General features: G+C 45.2%; 1 protein-coding gene across 1 annotated transcript in view; it reads left to right on the top strand.

The window, feature by feature from the left end:
• The first annotated feature begins 195 nt into the window (after positions 1 to 195).
• LOC119436375 (protein O-mannosyltransferase 1-like) overlaps positions 196 to 25,233 on the top strand; it is a 62,341-nt gene continuing 37,303 nt past the window's right edge. The window contains exons 1-9 of the mRNA XM_037703198.2: positions 196 to 525; positions 828 to 994; positions 1,186 to 1,289; positions 4,143 to 4,193; positions 5,793 to 6,042; positions 9,585 to 9,650; positions 9,746 to 9,839; positions 13,861 to 14,016; positions 14,414 to 14,575. Of these exons, the coding sequence (XP_037559126.1) occupies positions 373 to 525; positions 828 to 994; positions 1,186 to 1,289; positions 4,143 to 4,193; positions 5,793 to 6,042; positions 9,585 to 9,650; positions 9,746 to 9,839; positions 13,861 to 14,016; positions 14,414 to 14,575 (1,203 nt within the window). The 5' untranslated portion in view covers positions 196 to 372. The remainder of the gene's footprint in view (positions 526 to 827; positions 995 to 1,185; positions 1,290 to 4,142; positions 4,194 to 5,792; positions 6,043 to 9,584; positions 9,651 to 9,745; positions 9,840 to 13,860; positions 14,017 to 14,413; positions 14,576 to 25,233) is intronic.

Below are 25,233 nucleotides of genomic sequence, written 5' to 3'. Positions count from 1 at the left end.
AATGAATATGTGGCTTTGGCTGATCCAGAAATCGCTGTGGTTTACAGTCACGAGCACACTGATCGCGAGACTCCGTAGACGCAAGCACGCGCAGACGCGGAAACCATAGAATAAAGAAACAAAACAAAAAGTGAAATAGCGGAAGTAGCCGTCAAAGGGGGTCAAAGCGCCACGTGACCTGTGATGCAGTTCCGCTAGCCAATATGGCTGCCACGTGGTGCAGGCAGTGTGGTTGGTGCGGTGTATTTAGTAGTATTTGATGCTTTGGGGCGGGTGCTAGTTCGGATATTTAATGGAATTCGCCATATATTTACTGTAGTTGCTACACTTATTACTCGTAAGTGCCAACAGTGCTTTACATAACGCTGGAACATGAGTGAGGTGAAAAATAGAAAAAGAAACACGACGAAAGCGGCCGCTGCCTCGGAGAGCTTGTCACCTGTTGAAGCGCTTGAAGGGAGCGACGACCCCAACAATGCTAACGGTACCCTTCGTCACGAAGATGCCCCGAAGGAAGTATCAGAGGTGGGTCAGCCAGCATTTCACGCTTTGTGATTCTATTTGTGTACTATTGCATTTTTATGTTGCCCTATCAAGCTGTCTCAAAATTGTTGGCCTCGTGTCTAACATATCTAATAATTATCTCGTAAATTCACACGACAGCACGTTCTAATGTGAACAGGGCGACTTTCTCTGTGACGGCGCGTTATACGATCATAATGTACGTTTATTTGACATTTCGTTTTGCTGTGCTACTTGCTAATGTGCTTAGCCGAGAATATGTGTATCTGCTTGTTGGCTGACCACCAAGGAATCTCGCCCTGCAGGTTCCTCGTACGGAAACGAACAGCGCAGTTAGTTACTTGAGCTCGTGGCTAAATGGCTCCTCCAAAGCTTTCACGGTTAGCATCGAAATTGATGCAATGTCTGTGGCTCTGTTTTTCTTGGCGCTCCTGACAAGAATGTGGAGACTAGAATATCCACGAAGCATCGTGTAAGTGTTAAATCTTATTTATCTCTTCAGATGCATATGTTAACGCAATTTATAATTGTATTAAGTATCCTGTTTTTGCGTTATATCTTAATACATATGCTAACTTTTTTTTTTCAAGTAGTTTCATACATTTTTGCGCTAGTTATATGTGTAGGTGCAGCATGTTTTCTAATGGTATATTTATTTTGCAGATTCGACGAGTTGCATTACGGAAAATTCGCAAGCTTGTACATGAAAAATATTTTCTTTTTTGATTCGCATCCTCCCCTTGGAAAGCAATTGGTTGCACTGGCAGGTAAAAAAATAAAATACTGCTTTTCACATCTATCACTTATTCAGCATCAGTTTTGCATTGCTGCACCAAATAAAGGGCAGCACTGGCTGAAATACTATAAATTCTCATTGTAGCTAAATTCTGATATAGATAGGTTCCGAAATTTCAAGTGCTATGGCATTCCCTGTTATACATGAGACAAATAAATTCGTGAAAACAGATGAACTGGGTCCTCCCCCTTCGTTCTTTGCTGGGTTCATTCTGGAGTTTAATTTTATTAGTTGAGCTGCCTGACTTGCATTTATCAACAAGAAGAGTGAATTAAGTTACTCTAATCATATGTGAAAATTCATGCCAACATCAATTTCTTTGAGCTCCTTTGAAAACTTAAACTTGAGTGATTGCGTTCCTGTTTATGTAACCTTTTTTTCACAAGGTGCTGTTGTTTTACCCAGTTCTTCTAATGCTTGTCTTCCACTTGCTGCCCCAATTCATTAGCAGTTTCATTGTCACTGCTAGAAAGTAATTCAGACTGACAAAGCCCATAAAACTTGTAAAATCACCCTTTGTGTTACTGCACAAATGTCGACAGCAGACAAAGAGAAGCTACCACATAATTAAGGTGTCGTCAGTAAATTTTACTAGCTCACTGAATTTCTGTTGAAGGTGTGTGCTTTTGGTTTCATTCTGAAACATTAACGGAAGAAAAGAATTGATCAAAATGCCTGTGCACTTATGTCTGCAGTGTTGCTGTTTACCAATAAAATATATATATCATTCAGAGTTGGCACATGGTAAAAAAAATATTGCTGCTACTTGTACATCACAAGTACACAGTCATCAATATGAAAGGGAACAGTGACGTTTTTTAAAACTCAACAAAGAAAATCCTCAACAATGAAGTTGAGGATTTGCTGGCAATAATATTTCAGAATTTGTAGCATACAGTCAATCATATGGAGCCTACAGAAATTAAAGCCAGGGAAAGCATAGGGATGATTAACTTAAAATGTAGAAATTATGATGAAAATTGAAGAAAAAGCAACTTTCTGCTGGTGGGGAGCCAAACCCACAAACTTGGCACGACACAAGCAACACTCTGCCAATTGAGCTACAGAGACGTTCTCAGTGCACCTGATTCTTCTCACTCATTGCATAGCTAGCGTCTCGACTCTAGCAGCCTTGATGCCTTAAAAGGGCCCTGAAACACTTTTTCAACATAGTAAATAAACATTGCCAGTCTGTTAATGAGGCTCCTGTGAACATGCGAGCCAAATATTATTCCACTGCATGAAGCGGGGAATTTACAATCTCATGTCAAAAGCAGTGAACAGTTGCTTGCTTTCGCATGTGCAATGTCTATGCAGCATCATTGAAAGCATTTCGTCCACCAATTTCGTTATCGCAAGGACATGCTCAGTAATACATGGTTGCCAATTTTGAGTCAATTAAATTAAAAATATGTATGTTTGTGATCTCAAAAAGACAGAAAAATCATTTCATCTTTGTACTGCGTGTAGCTGCGTCTGCTGTGCAGGGCCTCCGAGATAGCAGTGGCGTTTCGGAGTGCCGCGGCGAGCCCTTTCGTCGCCGCAACACTAAACTTTTGGCCGAGGCTTTGTCCTCTTGGCGGCTCCACTGTGTAGCTTCTAGCGTGCTAGTGGAGTTGAAAAGAGAGAAAGTCAGGTATCGGTGTGATAGCTCCGCTTATATTTGAAGGATTCTAAAAATTTTTGCAGCTCGAGATTCATGGGGCGACATACTTTAATAATGAGGCCATTCTATGATTAGTTGGAAAGTGTTTCAGGGCCCCTTTAAGCACACGAGGGTTTCTTCTTCTTTCTGGGGTTTTACGTGCCAAAACCAGTTCTAATTATGAGGCACGCCGTAGTGGAGCTCCCTGAAATAATTTTGACCACCTGGGGTTCTTTAACGTGCACTACAACGCAAGCACACGGGCATTTTTGCATTTCGCCTCCATCGAATTGCGGCCACCGCGGCCAGGATTCGATCCCGCGATCTCGTGCTCAGCAGCGCAACGCCTTAGCTGACTGAGCCACCTTGGCGGATAACGAGGGTTTATTGACCTGCTCCTAAGTTCGCATACTACATGATGTGTGCGGTTGAAAGGATGTTCCACATCCACTGCCATGGCCCTGAGTGGTGCTGCCTAACAATCCCAGGGCTAGGTTTAATACACTTGCACAAATAATCAATAATGTGGACAAGGTGACAGCTGCCACTGTAGCTCGATTAGTAGAGCGTTGCACACATCTGGTGGAGGTTGTTGGTTCGGCTCTCACCAGTGACAAGTTGTGTTTTCATCCACTTATTTCCCCTTTCATTATTATTTTTACATTTAAATTACAAAACACAGTTAATTTTCCTAATGCTATCCTTGGCTTCATTGTCTGTTCGCTTCATATGTTTGTTATATAAAAAAGTTAGCCCGCTTATTCTCCTGATTGATCTCACTCATTGCACACATGAAGTTTTTCCACACAGCATTGTAAAAATCTTTACCGCCACAGGAACCTATAAAAGTGCACCAAAACCGGCACAAAAAAATAAGTTCTTGCCGATTGCAGATAAAAAAATTCCAAATTTTTTGAAGACATGCCCTCTGACATATTTAATGTTCTATAAATTGGTGAAGTTTTCATTGCATGTGTTGCTTTATCTGATCTTGATCTTTCTTTAGCATGGAACATAGCTGCATTAGCATGCACGGAATATTGAGCCTTTTTGCATATTTTGTTTATTTTAGTATTACGAAGCAGCCACTTTTCATGTAAGTTCAAGCAGTTGTCTTTTATGCACCTTTACCTCTTGTATATTGTTTCTGGAAACAATTGCGGTGCTTTCCTCTTCCAGGATATCTTGCAGGCTTTGATGGTGACAGTGAATTTGACAGGATAGGTGGGAGTAAGTGACCTGCCTTTGCTTTCTTTCTCGGTTGAGTGCTTTCAATATGACTCTAGGCAACATATAAGGTTTTGAATTAGTGCATAACATGTTCTGTTATCAATGTAAGGAGTGTATTTTCTACATGGAAAATTTGCTCTGCTTTATAACTTATGCCTAAATGTTCATGGTGAAACCACAAAACTTTGTTGAAAGGTCCTTTGTATATATATATATATATATATATATATATAATGCTTAGGTTTAAATAAAAAAAAGATAATTTTGTGGACAGTGTAGCTTTGCTATGAAGGAAATCAACTTTTTTCGTGGAGCCATTCTTATGTAAGGACAGTTCATGGTTGTGTGGCTCCTTCACTATACTTTGCACTATACTTTGACTAATCATGATGGCTTAGCACATGGATGATTATTTATGCAGTATTCATAATATTGATTTGGCTTGTGAATTGAGCCCTAAATTTGGATAATTGCTTAGTGCTTCTGATAGAGTTGGATTAATAGCAGTTTCCTGATGCAGGGGGTAAGCACCCACTATGCTTTACTTATGTTAAGCTAATATATTTCTCCAAAAGTGATTATTTCAAAAGATTAAATGTCAAATACACTGCAAAGCAGGGGCTGTATTCTGTAACGCTTCGGTTTTCGAAGGATTCGGTTTGCGTGCAGCGATTGGTCGCCGCCTGGGTGACGCCATCGCCTCAGGGCGCGAACGCATTTTTTGATGACGTCGCGCACATGTCAATCACGCGGAAACCGAATTTGTCGTCTGCTACGAAGCGAAGCCGCGCGCGCTGCTTCGGTCTGATCCGAAGCGCGGTGTGCTGTGTGCAGAGCCTGTGCGTGCCGTGTGCACGGGCGAGATAGCGGCACTCGGAGCAAAATGACGGGGTGTGCGGTGCCTGTGGCGCCTGTTATCGTGCTTTTAGCGAGCCTCCGTGATAGACAGCAACAACCTCGACGTCGACAAGACGCCTTTGAGATGACAGACGAGGGATTCAGGCGACAATTCAGATTCTCAAAAGAGACAGCGCTCCGACTGTGCGAGGAACTTGAGTGTGCATTTTAGCCGCAACGCGAAGTTAGCGTACGACGTCCCACCTAGCGGCATAAATGGGTCAACCGAAGTAAACAAAATTCGTTAAGTCACTCACCGCCAGTACAACTCACACACGTTTCATGATGAAAAACGTAAACCTCATCAATACCATGAACAAATTATTTTTATTTACCAAAAAGCGCTCGTAAATTGCTATATTTTTACTCCGTTTGTGACGTTCACTGCCACAAAAAGAAACCTTCGCGCCGATTGGTCTCTGTCCTTTCACTTGTTTTCATTACGTCAACGGACCGCCCCAATGTGACGCCATCGCCAAACCGAATCCTTCGAAAACCGAAGCATTACAGAATACGGCCCCAGTACTCTACTGTTGTTTGAAATTGTGATTATTTGCTATCCCTTGTTTTGTTTCTTCATTTTCACAGAAAAGCAATTTGTTACTTGCACTTTGCACATTGTTCAGCTAAGGCTTTGATAGATCAAGCACTTGCTGCATCAAAGCCAGGCTGAGATGATGCCTTTTGCTTATTTCTTTCCAGGTTACAGTGCATCAGTCCCCTTGTGGGCTTTACGACTTGTGCCAGCATTGTTCGGCTCACTGTTGGTGCCTGTCACTTATCACCTTGCACTGTCTCTTGGTTTGGCCCAAGTGTCAGCAGCCTTGGCTGCCATACTTGTACTTTTTGAGAACTCTCTTCTCACCCAATCACGGTTTGTCCTCATGGAAGCCATCCTGATGTGCTTCTCAGCACTGGGCCTGCTTGCTTTGCTCAAGTTTCGGAGGCAGAGGTTAGTTATGATCGTTGCACTGTTTTGGGGGGGGGGGGGGGGGCTGCTCAAATATTAGTTACTCAAGTTGACTGCACTTCAGCTAAAACATCCTTGACGCAGCCTGGTCACTTGCTAATAGAGCTCACACATTTAATCCTGGAATCTATGCATATTTCATGACAGCAAAGTACACAAAAAGTCGCAATATTGAAGCTATTTTTAGCTATTTGAGTGTTCTGAATGCAATGTGTTTTGGGGAGGCAAACAGACAAAGAAGGCCAAGTTAGGAAAACCTTACCATAACATTTCCCGTGCCTACACTGTGGGTCACAGTAGAGTTTTCTGTTGATTACCTTCCTAGTCATATAGAAATTCCAATTAATAAGTTACATAAATAAATTCAGTGTTAATTGCCACGATACATTGTGAAGATTGAGCCACGCCCTGTCACCTTTGTGTGAACTTTCACTTTTCTTTCTTAGAAGACAGTGTACAAGTTAATCTGTATGGGACAAACCAGTATCAAACTTCATAGGTTTAAGCTATTATTGCAGGAGTGGAGAAGCTTGAGGCGCAGGGAGTGCTTCAGGGAAACACAATTTTTCTGACATCCTTGAATTAGACATACAAGGCTAATGGCTAATGAATTACAGCCCATTTTCTCGGAATGTCATAATCCGTTAGGGATTTTTGATGTATCTTTTTCTTGTATGAAAGGTAGAGGCAGGCATGCTTAAATGCAGTTTAAAAATGCAGTGTTGCCTTTCACCACGCACTTCAATAACCTCCCCCCACACTTTCCTGTTACAGTTATGCATGTACTTGTATCAACAAACCATGAGCATTTTACACAAGCTTTAGTCAAGTGTAATATCATCATCGTAGAGCCTTCAGCTTTTTGCACATCTTTCAATGTATGTTTGACAGACCAAGGAAACCCTTGTAGCGCCCACCGACACTGCTAAGCGGGGACGCTAAGGTTGGCGCTCTCGATCGGCGCCTTGGGGCTGGCTGCGAATGACGACGAGAATAAAGTTTGGCGGCGCAAGCACGACACGCACTAGTCCGTTCTGAAAGCCTGCTGAGCTGGTCCTCTTGGGGTGTGATCGCGCAAACAGCTCGCTTTCCGCACGTTCGGTTTGACTGCTACGTCACAAAGTGGGAAAGCTGCGGTACCGCCCCGCTGTCTCTGACGGCCGCTGACGCAATCACAATTCTGACCGATCACGAGAAGGCAAGCGAAGGAACGGAAAAGCGAGCTGTTTGCGCGATCGCACCCTTGGTTGGGCACTCCGCTGCTCTGTTCTGTTCCCGACACCCTCTGATGGCTGCCAAAGCTGTTGGGCCATAAAAAAGCCATATTTGCTTACTGTATTTACATGCTGGTGTTTTTTTTTTCCCTTGTATGGTTGAGTAATGCCATATTTTATGAAAGGTAGACTGTAACTAAATTTGTGACTGTGCAGAATAGGCTTAGTGTCGATATAGAAGCATCATCCATGCAAAATTTTGCATTTCAAATCTGAAGGAATGCTTTGCAAAAGGCTAGCCAAAATAGTAATTTTTCATACTGAAATTGAAGAAAATACCACCAGTGTAGAATGCCGGAAGTGACACGGAACCCGGAATGTTAAGAACCAGTACGGCACAGCGCCTTGGCATGAGCTCGAGAGATACATGCGTTGCAAAAAGCTAGCCAAAAAAGTAATTTTTCATACTGAAATTGAAGAAAATGCCACCAGTGGCTGAATGCCGGAAGTGACGCAGAACCCGGAATGTTAAGAACCAGTACAGCACAGCGCCTGGGCATGAGCTCAAGAGATCAAGCTGTGCCTGTGGCTTGCTGAAAATCTTGGAGGCCATGGTCTGAAATTTACATTAGATCCAATAACCACCAGGCCTAGGTCTGCTCAGGGGCTCTTTATAAGGCTGTTAATAAGAAAAATTCGACATTTACCAGACCTGCTGCTTTGCCGAGATTGCTTAAATACTAACATAGAACTCAGGGGCTCTTTATAAGGCTGTTAATAAGAAAAATTCTACATTTACCAGACCTGCTGCTTTGCCGAGATTGCTTAAATACTAACATAGTACTAACGTATAACCAATTTAGCCAAAGTGAAATTTTGTTGCAGTTGGCCTATAATAGATAGCTCAAAAGCTTCTGTAATTTGTTTGTAGTATTGGCCTGTATGACATCTGAAGCAGAAGAATAGGGTGAACTGAGGGGGCTTCATTTTTGTTAGTAACAACCACCTGAAGCCAAGGGAAGCATAGGGGAAATATTTATTGGCTTCATTGTCTGTTCTAGTTGTTAGTAACAATAAAGCTAGCCCAGTAGCACACCCAGGATCCCTGCCAGGGGGGGGGGGGGGGTGGACAGTTTGCCAATACCATCTAAACAGCACTAATTTCAATTTCATCACGGGAAATTGTAAAAAAATTTGCTTTTTGCGAGTGTGCAGACGATTGCGCGTCTTACATCTTAGTTGCAGTACTCAAATGCACAAGGAAAGAAAAGGGGTTAAACAAAAGGGGGGGTTAGGTCGGCCTCAGGGGGGGGTTACAACCCCCAAATCCCCCCCCCCCCCCCCCCGTCGGTGCGCCACTGAGCTAGCCCCTAGGTTACCCCGGTTCTTCTCACTCGCTGCAAAATGAGGGTCTTGACTGTGGAAGCCTTGATGCCTTTAGGTAGCAAACGAGGGCTTAGTGGCCAGTTGTGTGACACCTGCAGTTTAAAAGATGTTCCACATCTGTCGTCATGGCTGTGATTGGTGCTGGCTAACACTCCTAGGGCTAGACCTAGCACAAATATATAAATACTCAAGAAAGGGGACATAGGGACAGCCAACTGTTGTAGTTCAATTGGTAGAGCATCGCAAGTGTGATGCAGGAGGTGTCGGTTCAGCTCCCACTGGTGCCATGTTGTCTTTTCATCCACTATCATTTCCTGTTTCCATGTTATTTCTATATTTCAATTAAAAAGAACAGTTGATTTCCCCTATGCTTTCCTTGGCTTCATATGAATGACAGTTTTTTTATATGTTTTACAAAATCAGATCACCTTAGCTCTCTTTTGCCATGAAGTATGCGAATAGAAACATTTCATGATCTGACACACTTACCTGTAATAGTATTTATAGTTATCACTAGTGTGAATGTTAGGTTTTGTGTTTAGTGCTGCTACATTATCAACTAAATTGACTACAGGTGGCAGGTTACTACTGCCTCATTCAAAAGCCTTGCACTAGTTGTATTTAATCTGTTCGGGGTATAACAGGATACCCAGACAGGGATGCCACTTACAAACTGAACCTTCATGTCCAGAGGCTGTTCGCCAAGCTTAGCACAAGCTTTTCAGAAGCAGGTATATACCACACTGAATTGGGACTATCATAATTCAAATGTAATTATTGCAATGCATCAGAATCCAACTACTATGAACCGAAATGTGTGAAATGATAGTTATAAGTTTGTGCTGATCATGCTTCTCACTGTAGCTTATAAAATGATATGTGCTAGCCACCTAGATTTTTTTGCGTCATGTTTCTTTATTACAGATCATTCACCTTCTCCTGGTGGTTATGGTTGATCCTGTCTGTCTCATTTCTCACGTGTTCCATGTGGTATGAGCCCTTGCACACTTCCATCTCTTTTGCACGAGTTAATTTTTTTTACTTTAGAAGGCTAATAATGTTTTTCTTTGCCTTTTCATTTTCAGCGTCAAGTACATAGGCATTTTTTCTATGCTTTTAGCAGTCTACATAATGGCTAGAGATTTTTGGAAAATGCTTGGAAACAGCTCTCTCTCAGATGTGAGTGTGAATGCCACTTGCCTTACAGGTTACTATTGTGCATGCCTCATTTTTAGAAATGAAGCACTCATGTACATTAAACTATATTATTCATTTTTTTAAATGAACCTTGTTTGAATATTGCGGCTTGTGATGTTGTATTTGCTATAGTAAAGCAGCATGGGGCATTGGGAAAGTGCCTTTTTTTTTTAGAAAATAAGGTACAAAATATAGCCTTTAAGCTTCTCTTTGCAATGATGCCAAAGGTATTTTGATGGCATAGACATTTTAAAGCAAAGCCAATCTTTGGTCTAATTTGAACTTGAATTTAAAATGTTGTGAGCTTGCTTCGGTGAGCTTTTGTATGCTGAGATGGTAAAAGAGGTGGGAATTTATTTTTGAAGTTACATATGTTGATATTTCCGTACCTACCTAGATTGCTAGATTTAAAACATGAACTTGGATCCTATATGTGTGGGTAGGTCTAAGCATAGCGACTTCATTATGTAGTCCTCGTTTTTTCATGCACTATGTATATGAAGTCAAGATGTACCAACTCGTCCAAGCCGACATGCCTGTTAACTAAACATAACATTCTTTTGTATGGTCAATGTACAGAGGGGTCCACTGTTAAAGGGAACGCCGGCGGCCGCAACGAGTGTCGCGCAGGCGCAGTGAGCACTGTGGGCGGTGCTCTTTCGTCGTCTGCTACGGTCAGCTGCCGTGCTTCGGATCGCCGCGAAGCAAGCAGCTCGCGTAATTCGTGTTTGAATGCAGCCACTTTCCTTCCAGCTGGAAGGAAAGGGACTGGATTGATGTATAATCAGATAAATGCCCTTAACATCAGCAGCAATGACTGCGCCGTCTTTTGTTCGCCTTCTCGTTTCATAAAGATTTGCCTGGCTCAAAAAATGTTTACTGTGCACGTCGATTCCCATGATTGAACGATAACTCGTGTGATAGCACTTTGTAAATTAATATGCTCTGTAAAGGCGCTTGTGGATTCTTTCTGCAGCCTACGCACTGCAGCAACTCGAATATGCAGTAGTACAAATGAGATGGGCACTACACACGGAGAAGTATTTTTTAATATAGCTGTGACACAGAGACATCCGTAAAAAAATTATCATTTTTGTCTTGTAAGCTGAAACAGCAAAAATACCTCCTTGTTAATATTTTGCCTCGTCTATTTTTCCTTAAGCTTTGCAATGGCTGGCTATCAGTGTGTGGCCATGCACTCACCGGCCAACATTAAAAAGGCGTGATCAGCTTGCTTCTCTACTATCTGAAGTGTGCGGCAGCAGATGGTAGCAGATGACAAAAGAGCACAGCCCTACAGCGCTCACTGCGCCTGCGCGAAACTTGTTGCAGCCACGGGCCGGTGGTGGCGCAGAGCAGACGCCACGCGCTCCGGTGTTCCCTTTAACAGTGGACCCCTCTGTACATAAAATATTATTCAATGTCATCATCTATATTCACATCACTGTTACTACTGCTGCCAGATTTCTTGGAGAGGGCCTGGCTGGCTTCTTTAAGCATGTATGTAGATGAGTGTTACTTCCCAAAACAGAGATGCATGTGAATTTTTATTTCACATGCATTTGTAAGAACAGTGTGCAGCTCAGGCTTGCCTAAAGACTTTCAGCTGGCCACATGATTACTAGATGCATGGCTTGATGTGCACCAGACACAATAGCATCGTCTAGTGTGAGAGCATTGTCTTGGTGGGGCAAATGCTGCCACGCTTTTTACAGGCGAAGTCAACCTGTACTACTGTGACTTTGCCAGTGTGCATTGATTAGCGTTGTGGGATTTCTTGACTTCCAGGACCAGTTAAATAAAAAGCGTCAGTGGTAAACTTCATTGGAGAAAATGGTAAAACATACCAATTTATAGGCCACCATGCAGTCTTGAGCCATGACACAGGCTTGTGACACATATTTAAGAATGTGAACATAGCATTTGCCAGCTATAAATTTGTTGGTTTTCTCTAAGTACCAGGCAACTAATGCAATGAAATTAGGGGGCTACTAGAGGAGGTATGGATTAATTTGACACTCTTTCTTTTGCATTTTGCTTCGCCACTGCTGTTTATTCCTGTCTGGATTGAGTGACAATTAGTCTTGCTTTGTCCCCTACTTTGCATTGCACTCTACTGGAACTTAATAATCTAAACAGTGTACAATCTAGAGCACATGCTAAAGTATGAGGCAATGTTAGACTAGTGTAGTTGTCGGAGTAAAAAATCGGGTGACTCAGCAGAGCTTGCCGAGTCTTCGCTGCATAAATATTGTTGATCTGGGTTGGCCAGAGTGCGCATTTTGCGTTGCTCAATTTGAGAGGCGTGGCATGCACTGGAGACAATGTAAATGATACCTTTTGTTGAAGTTTTTATTTTACTCACCAATGTGCTGTATATTGACAAATATAACCAGAAATAAAAGTGCAGTCTTCGATTGTTAACGAGGGTTCATAGTGGTCTTTGAAACCCTTGACAACTTTAGAATGTAAAACTGCCATTTTTAAGATCTTAAAAACCTTTAGATTTCACCAAGTGCTTAAAAATGATTTGATCTTGCTTTCAGCTAAGCTTAGTGTATTTTATTTGTGTATCTGACCACAAGGTTTATGTGAGTCAAGGGTCAAGCCAATTAAATTCAGTTGGCATCTTTGTGACATAGTTTACTATAAAAATTACTAGAGGGAACTCTGGTGCTGCGATTGTTCAGCGACAATGGGAGTGAGTGTTGGTTAGTACATGAATTTGTTTAATGTTTGTGCTTGTGGCTCCAAACCTTCTTGTCACATTACTCATTGCACTTAAGCTTTCTAAATTTCCGAGCTCTCATGGTTTTCTAAACACAGCAAGGCAATTAGACTCTGCACATATGCAGAATCATCGCGGATGGTTACATTGATAATGAAATCGACTGTTGAAAGTGATCCATTTGCAAAGTCACAAAGCCGTTTGAAGACAGAAAGTCGAAGTTTACGCAAATCCATGTAGGGCCCATCATTCTTGTGCTGGCGGAACTGCCACACTTGCATCTCCTGTAGACAGTAGCACCAGTGTTCCCTTTAGTAATTTTTGTAGGAAAAACTATGCTTCGTGGTGGGGAGCCATCTTGTTTGTGGTAGATGGTTATGGTTTATACATAACTGCCAACATTTACAATTTAATTGTAAACTGCCCAATTTTTAGAACTGGTTTACGACTATTGTATTGATAATAATAAATTTACGATTTTTTTATTTGCATCCAGTTTAGGGTAAGATTTTTTTTTTTTTTAAATGTAATGTAGGAGTCCCTGCTGGATTATTCGGACCTACCCACAATCGGCTTGTTCATATAATGGGAACTAAAATATCGGCCGCTGTTTCTTGAATGATTCATGAATAAAAGAATTTTTAGTATTTTTCAGGAAATGCTAATAGTGTCTGGCTTCTAGCACAGTATTTATCAACTGGCAGCTCTGGTTTATGTGAAAAAGGCTTAGTGAGCCCATGTTTTTGTTCCATATGCAATAAAAGATTGTTTGCTTGTTTTTTGAGACAGTGTTTGGTTTTCAAACTGCCTAGGGTGCTTCAATTCCTGAAAATATTTTGGCAGGACCTTGAAAGTCCTTGAAGACCCCTAAATGTTTTCCACAAGAGCTGCCACCAACATTTAGTAAGGAAAGAGTTTGTGGCCATGTTGTACTTATGCAAATATAGTGTGTTTACCTTTGCAAACCATAAACTCTGATCCTCCCCTTAATGAGAATTCATAGTGCAGTGCGGTCCGCTCTAACTTGCGGCTCTCATGTTGCAGACGTTCTAGCTGCAAAGGTCCGCTGAAACTATGTCAATGGACTGCACAGGTATGTAAAAGGGTGCTAGTGCCACCAACCACAAGTCATCTGCTGCAAAGCCGGGCAATTGTACACTTGCCAGAGGGGAAAATTTGCACGTGCTCTACGTTACTGTGTTCCTTTTTACAGCAGACTGCACTGCACATGCTTGGCTTGCATAAGGCTTATACTTTGTTTTTGTTTTTTTCCAGGGAAAACTGTGGGCACACTTCATTGCAAGGTCAACTGTGATGACAGTGGTGCCTCTAGGCATCTACCTTGGTGTGTTCTATGTGCATCTGAGCCTCCTCACTAGGGCAGGTCCTCATGACAATATTATGACCAGTGCTTTCCAAGCAAGCCTCGAGGTAATTTTGTGCTGTCTCATGGTATCACTCTGCTGATTCTCTCTGTTTGAGCTCAGCCTTGTGTGTTGTGATCATAGGTCTATTTAATTCCCCTCCACTTTCTGTTCAGGTGGTGCTGCCACTTGTTATTTGCTTCATCAGTGCATCATGGTGGCATCTGCACATTATCATTTGTTTTACACAATTCAGGCTTCATGTGGGATGAGTTCATAGGATTCTTTGCACTGAGTTTGCGTGGGGTTGGTGCAGGATATGGTTAGGCTGCTTTGACGAAGTGTCAAGCAGAAAGAGGTTATGTGAAGTTGTACTAGAGACATTGCCCAGTCATTGCAGTGGCTACTGTGCTATTGAGAAGCTAGAGATGCCTATTAGATTTGCATCCTTTTTGCTATTACAGGGAGGATTGGCATCCATCACCAGAGGCCAACCATTGTCAGTGGTCCATGGCTCACAGATCACCTTACGGCACACACACGGTCGTGCCTGCTGGCTGCACTCGCACCCACATGTGTACCCAGTCAAGTACCCAGATGGCAGGGGCAGCTCACACCAGCAGCAGGTGGGGCTTTTGTGGAATTTTTCATAGGGGAGTACCTGTAGTAATGAATTACTGTAAGCATAAAATGGACATGGTAAACATTGACAGCACTGCACAACTTATCCTTTATGCAAGTGATAAGCATGTTTATTCACTTCCATATATGTGCAGTAAAAGCTCAATTCATATTTAATGGGAGCTGATAAAATGGCTGAATTATCAAACTGGATAATTATTTAATAGACCAAGATGACAATGAATGATTAGTATATCAACATATCTTCATTTAGTCAATGGATCTAATACCCTCATTTATGTTTGCACAAAACCTGTGTGTTAAGCGCATTTTCATCAGCGCGTGCAAATGTCCTATAGCGCTCAACATTTCATGAGAACTCGTGTGGTTCCACTGTGGTTTCTGTGACACCTGTCATGTTGCACTAAACCAGGTTGAAACTACTACTGGTTAACTACTGCACCCTTCATCCCACTCTAATGTGGCACCATGCACAACAATGAATATGCAATAAACAAAATGCAAATTGTTCTCGACAGCAATTAAATTTGGTTCAATGGAAACGCTTATAGATGGCTTGCACTGACGTCATTGTAGCCGCCATGTTGGTGCACCAACATGATGATAAGCTGGGTCCGTAACGTAACGTGAAAGCTTTCAATAAGATCGATTGGACTGAAATGCTCGTGGTCGCCATGTTGGTGCGCCAAAACGCTGATAAGGTAGGTGCGTGACGTCACGTGAAAGCTATCAATACATATGACAAGAGGCTAAAGCACATAAGAAGACAAATGACAAGTGTAGAGTGAAGGGACACTAAAGGCAAAAAAAAGTCAAGCTAAGTCATAGAGCAATGCTCTAGAAGAGGGGTTCTCAGGTACGTTCATCCCAGGGAACCCTGCTAAGCTCCACAAAGTGCCAAGGAACCCCCCCCCCCCCCGATTTAACCGACTTATCGAGGGTATCAAGAAAACAAACAAATGCTGCACTACGTCAACACGCTTTTATTTACTCAATGAATCGTCAAATCTTGTTTCTATTTAGCACAAGACCAGTGCGGAAGCTGAAATTCTCTTCATCTCATGACTGATTAGCGCTAGCAGCGGCGAAGGCCTCGCGACATCCTTCGCGGCGCGCGTTTTCATCTGAGACGCGCTTTGCACCAACGGGCGCACATCCCGATTATTTTTTCGCCACTCAGCTGCTCGCCAACAAATTGTCCGTCCATCCAAATTGTCGATGTCGTCCGTCCAAATTGTCGATGTAGCCGGTGCTTTTTATCTTTGACAGCTTTGCACTGAGTAAAAGCGAAACTACTGCTTGCCGCAACCGCTGTCGACGAAATCGCGGCCGCTATGGACGCGATCATGGACGGCGATCTTGCGGTTCAGAAGGCAGGCGGCTGACGCACGCACCAAGTCAAAACGGAACAACCTTTCGCTGCAAGAAGTGCGGACGAAACTGCGCTCGCTATCGACGCTGCCATGGGAGGCGACTACGCAGTTGTGAAGGCACGCAGCCGACGCGCGCATCGAGTGAAAATGAAACTACTATTTGCCGCAACCGCTGCAGACGAAACTGCGGTGGTTATCGACGCGATCAGAGATAGCGACTACGCACTTACGGAGGCACGCGGCTAGCCGCCAACGCGGTGTTACGCGCGGCGATAAACGCAAGAATAAAAGCTTTAAAGGCACAATTAGGCACGAAGCGCTTCGGCGTTGCTGTCAGTCACTTGCCGCGTACGATTGCCGCTGAGGACCACGGCGATGCGGACTGCGCCGCTTCGTTTCGGTTGGACGCTACGCCGTTCTTGCTCTTCTGCGGCGCGCATTTGCGGTGCTCCGCGTTTTTTTTTTTTTTTTTTTTTGCCCCCTTCAACGTATAGGTCAATGCGCACGCTATCGGCACCTACCCTATCTACAAATAGGAGAAAGGCGCATGGTGGTAAGTTACGGCCTCAGAGGTTGGGTGGCTACAAGCTGCTTGCGTATTTATTGCGCAGTTCGCGCCTTGCTGTTACGCACTGTGATGTGCTTTTTGACACTCGGGCATGGGTAATGGAGGTTCTTTGGATCAAGCGCACCTCGTGTTCGCCGTTTTAGACACTTGTCGGGAGCGGGACCAGGGAAAATTTATCAGTGGCTCGCGGAACCCCGAGCAGGGACCTGCGGAACCCGTAGGTTCCGCGGAACCCACTTTGAGAACCCATGCTCTAGAATGTCTAAAGCGCCAATACAATTGCAAACTGAGCTTTAGTAATCGAGAAATGAGGTAAATGCAGGACACAATAAGAGACCCCCCAGGGACATTGAGGTACTTAGCCGATGCCGAAGGCACTCCTAAAGAAAATTATGTCACTAGTACTCAACCACCTGGATTAAAAAGATCATTTCGTTGGATTATAAGACTGAAGAAAATGCTACTTGTCTACTTCTATTAGATTCTTAGAAAAAAAACTCTGGCGTTAACCTTGACAACGAAATGGGTGGTGTAAAGGTTTTGTTTTCGCTCGACTCTGCGCCGCGCGCTTTCGAGTTTCAGTAGTTCCGTTACCGTGTAGTGCTGCGCTGGTGTTACTGGCTCGCTAAACTCGCACTTGAAATTGCAAGCAGCAGAGAATGGGGGCGGGCATCTTGCGACATGTGATGTCGCAGGATGCCCGAACAGTCCACACGACAGCACGTCCAGACGGTGAATAGCTTCGTCGCCCGACGTCACATTGCTGGAGTCCTTGCTGCTTTTGCGCTCGGAAAAGCCGGTGTCGAGGCCGCCGTCATAGCACGCATCGACGCTGGCAGCGCCAGCCCTCCGCAGCATGTCATGCTCATCGGAGCTTAAATCGCTGAAATCGAGCCCAGCATCGCGAGCTAATGTGTCGTCAGTGTCATCAACAAGGTCCATTGCAACGAGCGTTGACGATCATCATGTTTACAATTCGGCGCACGCTTTTCCTTCCGCTTTCGCACTGCCGTAGGCTCTGTCTTGGCTGTTTCTGGCCGCGTGTCTGCGTTTTCCGCAAAAAAGCCGTAGCGCCGTCTGCGGGCGGCGTTTTACTCACTGGCGGCACAACGTCACTACGAGGCCATGACATCACCACTCCTCGCTCAGGACGGCGGGCGATTTGAATGGTGCCAGAGGTATGCGGACACTTAAGATGCAATTTTCTCATAAAATAAGTCTTTTCTTGGCACGAAACAACCATTTCGAGGTTTCTGTGATCATATTTTAACATTCCACGTTGACTTAATACTTGCCTTTAGTGTCCCTTTAACAAAGCCAAGTGATAAAAAAATGTTAATCTACATTTGAGATTTGTCTTCTCAAGTACTCTAGCCTGTTGTCTTAATACAATTTGGGCTTGTTGGTTGAATATCTTGAGATTTTGACATTTGACAGTGCTAATGGCAATGACAACAAGAAAAGGGTGTACAGTAAAACCTCGGTTAATTCGAAGAATTTGAGCGGTCCCGTCATTCTCAATGCAAATTCAACCGGATAATTTGAATGGCTCGCGTGGCTCTATTCGGATAATTCGAAGTTTCCGGCTGGTAGCAATGTGCGGCGGTTAGGTTAGGGCGCTCCGTAGAGTCGCCAACCGATTTTCCGAGCTTGTGGGGACTGAAAAATAGTTCGAAAAACTCGTTAGGCAAAGAAAATTATTTGTGCGGCTTAAAAAAAAAACTGTAATAATGCCCTGCCTCATACTACGCTTGGAGGGGATCGACTTCCTTGGATTTGCGCAGCAGTGACGTTGTCTCCGTGTACAGTCGACACGAACGTCACCGCGTTGGCGATCTCCGCCAACGGAGTTCGCCATGGAGATCCAAGAAACAAGCTTCGCACCGATTAGCTCTAACGAAGGCACAGGAGGTGGCGCCGATCACTGAGACATGGGTCTCCGAGACACCTGCTCAATGTACACGCCGCGTTCAAAATAGTAACCGAAACTTTAGAGATAAAAAAAAAAAACTCGCTGAATTAACAAGCGTGGAGTCAGCGCGCACGAGCGCGGCCGCCGCAGCAGCGAGCGAAGGTTCGTGCAGTCTATCGCTTCAGCGGAAACTGAGCGGCGAAAGCACAGCGCATAGGTCAGGGCCGTCTGGAGATCGCTTTCAAGATACGGTGCGCGCGAGAACCCGCTCCGGCGCTAAGTACGCAGTTGTTAGAAGAGTAGAAGTCGCCCCCCCCCCCCCCCCCCCCCCACAGCCTTTCGTGCGAGGGAGGAAATCGCGTTTACGCTCCGCCGTGCGTTCGCTCTCCATGAAAGCGCGCGTCCCCCGCGCGCTGTCACTCGCACATACGGCGGGCGCGCGGCAATAAAAAAACATACCACAATAAATGGTTAAAAGGATAGTGCAGAGCGCATATACTAGAAAATAAAAAGAAAAAGTGCAGTACTCTGGAGCGTTTTATCAGCCAAGGAAGAGCGGCCATGGCCTCCGAGACGGGAGGATGGCGCGAGCTTTCTATTGATAGCCGCGCGCCTTCCAATCTTGGAGGCTATACAGCAAGCCACTGGAATCCAAGCCAGTGCAAAATCCAACATGGCGGCCTCCAAGATTGGGTAGTGTGGCTCGGAAAGAGTGATTTTTAGTCCGGGAAATCGACCTTTGGGGTCTCAATTCGTCCGAAAAATTGGGTGCGAAAATGCATGAACTCAATGGGAACCCCGACGGTGCATTTTTGAAGTCCGGTATATCCATCAAGTCCAAATTTTTGAAGTCAAACACCCCCACGCCCGCTTTCGCGGCAGTTATCGATTCCGTGAACATCGTTCGCAACTTTGTTGAGTGCAGTGCGGGTGATATTTGTATGCTACGTGCTGTAAGCCAGCTGGAGAGCATGGCACTAGGGGCGGCGAACTACCGCGCCAAGTAATCCCGCATCAGTGATTACTTCGAGTAATCTTTCTCGGACATGGAAAATAAAGATGGTTTCTTTTTGCGGCAAGTTCTTGCTTTTCTTTCTTTTATTCATTTCGGTTAATTCGAAAATCCGCTTAATTCGAAGAATTTTCGTGGTCCGGCGACCTTCGAATTATCGAGGTTTTACTGTATACTGTGCTGATTATAAACATAAAATGTTGCTAAGTTTAGTTAACCCCTAAAGCACTTGACACTTATTATTCAATCTTGCAGTACAGGTCGAATCAGAGGGGTTTCAAGATGTTTACAACATATTTTAAATATTATAATTTTAATCAGTGCTTTTGATTTTGATACACTACCTTCGTGTGCATAATTGTGCCCATAGTGCCTGAAAATGGTTAAAGGGGTCGAATGTTGGCATCAACTAGAGGTGGACGAATACTTGAATATCACCAAATACAAATAGTGAATGTTCGAATAATTCGATTTGCGAATTGAATATCTTTTACCGTATTTTCCGGTGTATAAGTAGCGTTTTTTTCCTGAATTTTTTGTCGGCGACTCTTATACACCGACGCGACTTACCGTATTTATTCGAATCTAGGCCGATAGTTTTTTTCAAATAATCACATACGAAACTCTAGGGTCGGCTTAGATTCGAGGATATTAAAAAAACGCGCCAGTTTTTAACTGAAACTGATAAATATGGTGCATAGTTAGCGCCATCTAGAAAAGTCAGTATCGCAGCCGCTACTAGCCGCGCCAGTAGCCAGCTGAAGTACACGAGCGACGTCGCCTTTTTGACCTGCGTCGTATCGGTAGTATCGGTATGGTGCAGCATCGGCGCGCGGTGTGGCGTTATCGTAATGGCACCAAATGGGCGATGCCACTATAGTGCCGCTTTCTAAACGAATACTGTATTTACTCGAATCTAACGCGCACTTTCAACACGACCCTAAATCTGCGTCGGCATTTCAAAATGGCCGCCTCGCACGCGCGTCGTGCCTAGCTACCGTAGCATGCGGATGCTTCCTCCATGTGCTGCAGTACACGTGCTTAGGCAATAGTCTACCGTCTGTCTTCACGTTCTCAGCGTCTGCTCTATCTATCGGCATGAAGTACTGAGTTCATCATGATGTCGCATTTAAAAGGAAAGTGATCATCTGTGCGGAGACGGACGGAAATCGGGCCGCATCACGGGCGTTCGGAGAATCCGAAACTTGCGAGCGGGACTGGCGCAAACAGGAGAGGATTTTCGCCAGCAAAGCAATGCAGAACGGTTTCAGTGGACCGAAGCAGGACGTAATCTGCGACGATCCACTCCGGCGATACGATCAGGCTTGGCCCTATCTTGAAAGCAATCTGCGACTGGTAAAGTCCGCCGCGCACCGTGTTCTCGCCGCGTTGAAGCGAGAGGCATGCTAGCACGAAGGCGCGCTTCGTCTCCAGCGTTTTGACAGTTCGTTTCCGCGGTCAACGAGCGAGGTGTGTTCATGTTTGCTTGAGCGCGCGTGACACCGTGCTTGTTAATAGTGGTCTACTAATTTGCTACCGCATTCGATGCATCGCCTTTCGGGCGAAACTGCGACTTTTTTTATTCATCGCAACATCAGTGCATCGGGAGGAAATCTATTTTTCCAAATTTTTCCTCACGGAAAACGGGCGCGCGTTACAATCGAGGAAGCATGAGAATCGAGTAAATATGGTAGTTGTGCTAGCCGTAGAGGCATCGTCAAACGTTCAAACCGGGCGGAACTTCGGCATCGGTCTGTCGTTGGAGGGGGCCACGGGAGATGGTTTTTGCGTGCGCCGCAACGTGCGCTCCTTCCAAAAATGCAGCATCTCTAATGCGCTGGATGGTACTGAATATAGCGCACTGTTTGAAGATGTCAGCAGTAAGGAAGATAGCGACGAGGCTAGCAGCGATGGTGACATAGAATGAGCTCGGCATGTTCAAATTTAATAAATGCTGTTTCATTTTGCGAATGCTGTCCTCGCTTTTTCGTTCGGCCTACATTCGAGGTAAGTTTTTTTTTTTTCGGACTTCAAACTTTTGGGGGGTCGGCTTAGAATCGGAGTCGGCCTAGATTCGAGTAAATACGGTATGTACATTTTTTTTTTTTTTCGGGAAAACTGCTTAAAAATTTTATTGAAGGCTATGGCCACGCGACGCACGCTGAGTTGGCCTCCTCTGCCACTTAATTGCTACGGGTTCTGTGCGCGCTATCGAGGTACTGGGTTCTTATTGTGATTAAGTTGCCGAACGCCATGCGAGGACAGAGCAGCAATGCATATGGCGTGCGGCGATGATGTTATTGCCCTTGGACTTTATACGGAACATCATGGTGACCACGACTGCAGAAATGCACCTGGAGTGCACATCTTGTTACGCCGTGAAGCGTTTGTTTAAATCTGCAAGGCAGATAAATCTGAACAGTTGGCGTGTTTCGAGCCCGGTACAAAAGCAACCAGCCGAACGTCGTCTTCCTTCTCTACCGACAGTCCCCGTGGTCATTCGCACTCTTTCTGTCCTCTGTTACGAGAGCTCGTGACATTTCCCCGTTGGCAGACGAAGCCCGCCGGGCAAGTCAATCAGTCGTTCGTGGATTGCAAGGCTTCAGGTGGGAAACGTGCGGGACTTCGGTTTTGGCCGAGTGTCGTCCAGTGCTCGTGAGGCGTGCAATGCGATAGTTGACTTCGCTGAGGCGTTCAAGTATACCGTAGGGCCCAACATAGTGGGCCAAAAACTTCTGGCACAAGCCACGCTTCCGTAAAGGCGTCCAGAGCCACACAAGGTTGCCAGGATCGAAATATACGTGTAGGCGACGACTGTTGTAGCGGATCTTTGACCGGTCCTGCAAGGCCAAGGTGCGTAGCCGAGCAATGCGTCGCGCTTCTTCTGCTCGACAGAGGACCTTGGTACTAGATCATTGTCATGATCGAAGTAGGGAAACATGGTGTCGAGTGTGTAACGAGGCGGACGAGCATAAAAGAACGGTGAGTAACCGGTGGTCTTGTGTCTGGCGGTGTTGAAGGGATAGGTGACAAAAGGTAGGATACTGTCCCAGTTCTTATGTGCTGTCGCAGTTCTTATCGACATACATCGACAGCATGTTGGCAAGCGTTCTGTTGGTACGTTCAGCCAGACCATTGGTTTGTGGATGGTATGGCGTCGAGTGGCGGAAGCTAGATGAGCACAGACGAAGGGTCTCTTCAACAATGTCTGCAGTAAATTGTCTCCCACGATCGCTGATTATAATGTGAGGAGGCCCATGTCGGAGAATAACGAAATATAACTAGAAAATAGAAACTTCTTTTGCTGTTGCCGATGTCAGCATAGTCGTCTCACAATAACGGGTGAGGTGGTCTACACACACACAATAACCCAACGATTGCCATTGGAGGATCGCGGGAAAGGGCCCAGGAGATATATGCCAACTTGTTAAAAAGGGGCGCTTCAATACGGAAGTGGCTGAAGTCGACCATGCGGTGTGTTTGTAGGTCGTTTGTAACTCTGGCATTCGATGCAACTGGCGACGTACCGCTTGGTATCGTGACGCATCTTGGGCCAGTAAAAGCGTTCTTGAGCACAGTAGAGTGTTCGTGTGGAGCCCAAATGACCTGAAGTGGGATGGTTGTGCATGGCACATAGTACTTGAACGCGGAGACTCTTGGGGACAACTAAAAGGCAGCGCGCGCGCCAGTGGTCTAGTTGCTCTTCTTGTACAGGACGCCGTCACGTAGGCGAAAACGGCTATCTTCTAAAGGCTTGTGTGCGGCCGCGAAGAGTGGCTCCAAGCTTTTGTCCTTCTGCTGTTCGGATATGAAGGTACCCATATCAGGAAATTCCAGAGATACAAAAGCGATGTATTGGTCGAAGTTGTCAGCATCGCATTCAGTCGTCGGCAGAGGCATCTGAGAGAGACAGTCAGCATCAGCGTGTCGTCGACTGCTCTTGTAGGAAACAACAAAATCGTACTCCTGTAGGCGGAGAGCCCAACGCGCAAGTCGAACCAGAAGGGTCCCGCAGATTCACAAGCCAGCACAGTGAATGATGATCCGGGACCACTCCCGCCCGAGGTCAGAAGCAAGATCACGGCGAACCCCATACCAAAGCACATGAGTCATGAACTCCACGAAGGACGATGCAAGGCGCGGGTCGACAAACAGCGCTGGCAATTCAAGGGTGACCCGTACGTAACGTACGTGGACGTGGCGGCGTACCCTGCAGGGGGCCTCTTCGCGGTAGCTGCCGTGAACGGGAGAGACAACTCCTTAACCCTCGCGGCCTCCGTCAGGGCAGAGACCCCAGCTGTGGCTGAGACCATAGCCGCGGCACTAGTAATAAAGCAACATGACAGGGTGGGCAGGGAAGTTCATGTCGTTACCGACTCGCAACAGGCCTGCCGCAACTTTACCAACGGACGAACACCGGTGCTGGCAGCTCAGATTCTAGGCCCGAGGCTGCAAGAATCCCATCAAATCACGTGGGCGCAGGGTCACGCGGGACTGGAGGGGAACTAAAGGGCGAACGCCTTAGCTCGAGCTCCAATTACCCGCGCGGAGCAAAACCAATCGTCTGATCAATCCCCACCCTTTACCTTTGTGCCCCTGCCATCAAATTACTGCGACCGACTCGAGATTCAGTGACTCAACCGCAGGATTTATCCTCCCCCTCACAAAAAGCTCAGCACTGAAGAGGCAATAGCCCTCAGACTTATCCAAACAAACACATTCCCAAACCTACACAGATACAGCAAAATATACCCACAAACATATTGCGGCATCTGCCCCTGGTGCGGCGACACACGCCCTACACTCTTTCACATCTCGTGGGGGTGTGGCGGCAAACCTGAACATTTAAAGATGCCTAACACGTCATTTGAGCGGTGGTAGGTACAGCTGACCGGCGATACCCTGGCGGGACAAGAAGCTCTCATCCAGCAAGTACGTGGAGCAGCCATGGCCAGTGGAGTCCTGGAATGAGGACACCACCCATTCGTCTTCAAGATCAACGATCTCGATGGTCTAAATAAATGTTTTTCTCTCTCTCTCTCCGTGACCACTGTGAAGGGATACCCGTAGAGGTATGAATGAAACCGTTGCACCGCGAAGATGACCGCCAAGCACTCTTACTTGGTAACTGTATAATTGCGCTTGGAGCGACTCAAGGAGCGGCTAGCATACGAGATCACGTGCTCACTTTCACCGATGTGCTGAATAAGCACAGCGCCGATGCCGACACCACTCGCATCAGTGTGAACCTCTGTTGGTGCTGAGGGATCGAAGTGGCGAAGAATAGGCTGCGACGTCAACAGGAACTTTAATTGACGAAACGATGAGTCGCACTCTGTGGTCCACTCAAAAGGAACGCCTTTCTGGAGAAGGCACGTGAGAGGATGGGCCACGTCAGCAAATCTGGGAATAGCCCGATAGCCTCTTCATATCCGTTAAAGCGTTGCAATCATACCTTCTTTCTTTTTCCTGTCTCGGCCGATGAGGTCTGTTCTGCCATACTAAATCTGAAAAAAAAAACTAGCCCAGGACTAGATATTGTCTCTGCCTACCACTTAAAACTTGTTTCTCCTTGTATTGCTGAAACACTGAGCCACATAATTAATCTAATTTTCAAATGTGGCATCTTTCCCAGTTCGCTTAAGAAGGCCAAATTAATTCCTGTTTATAAAAAAGGTGATAAATCTCAGGTGTCCAATTATCGCTCAATCTCTATTTTGTCCTCCATTAGTAAACTTATCGAGAAATTATTTCTGAAGCATTTAAACAGCTACCTA

This window comes from Dermacentor silvarum, chromosome 1, assembly GCF_013339745.2.
Source record: "Dermacentor silvarum isolate Dsil-2018 chromosome 1, BIME_Dsil_1.4, whole genome shotgun sequence".
NCBI lineage: Eukaryota > Metazoa > Arthropoda > Arachnida > Ixodida > Ixodidae > Dermacentor > Dermacentor silvarum.
The sequence above is the reverse complement of the archived record's forward strand: the minus strand, read 5'-3'. Positions and strand labels throughout refer to the sequence as shown.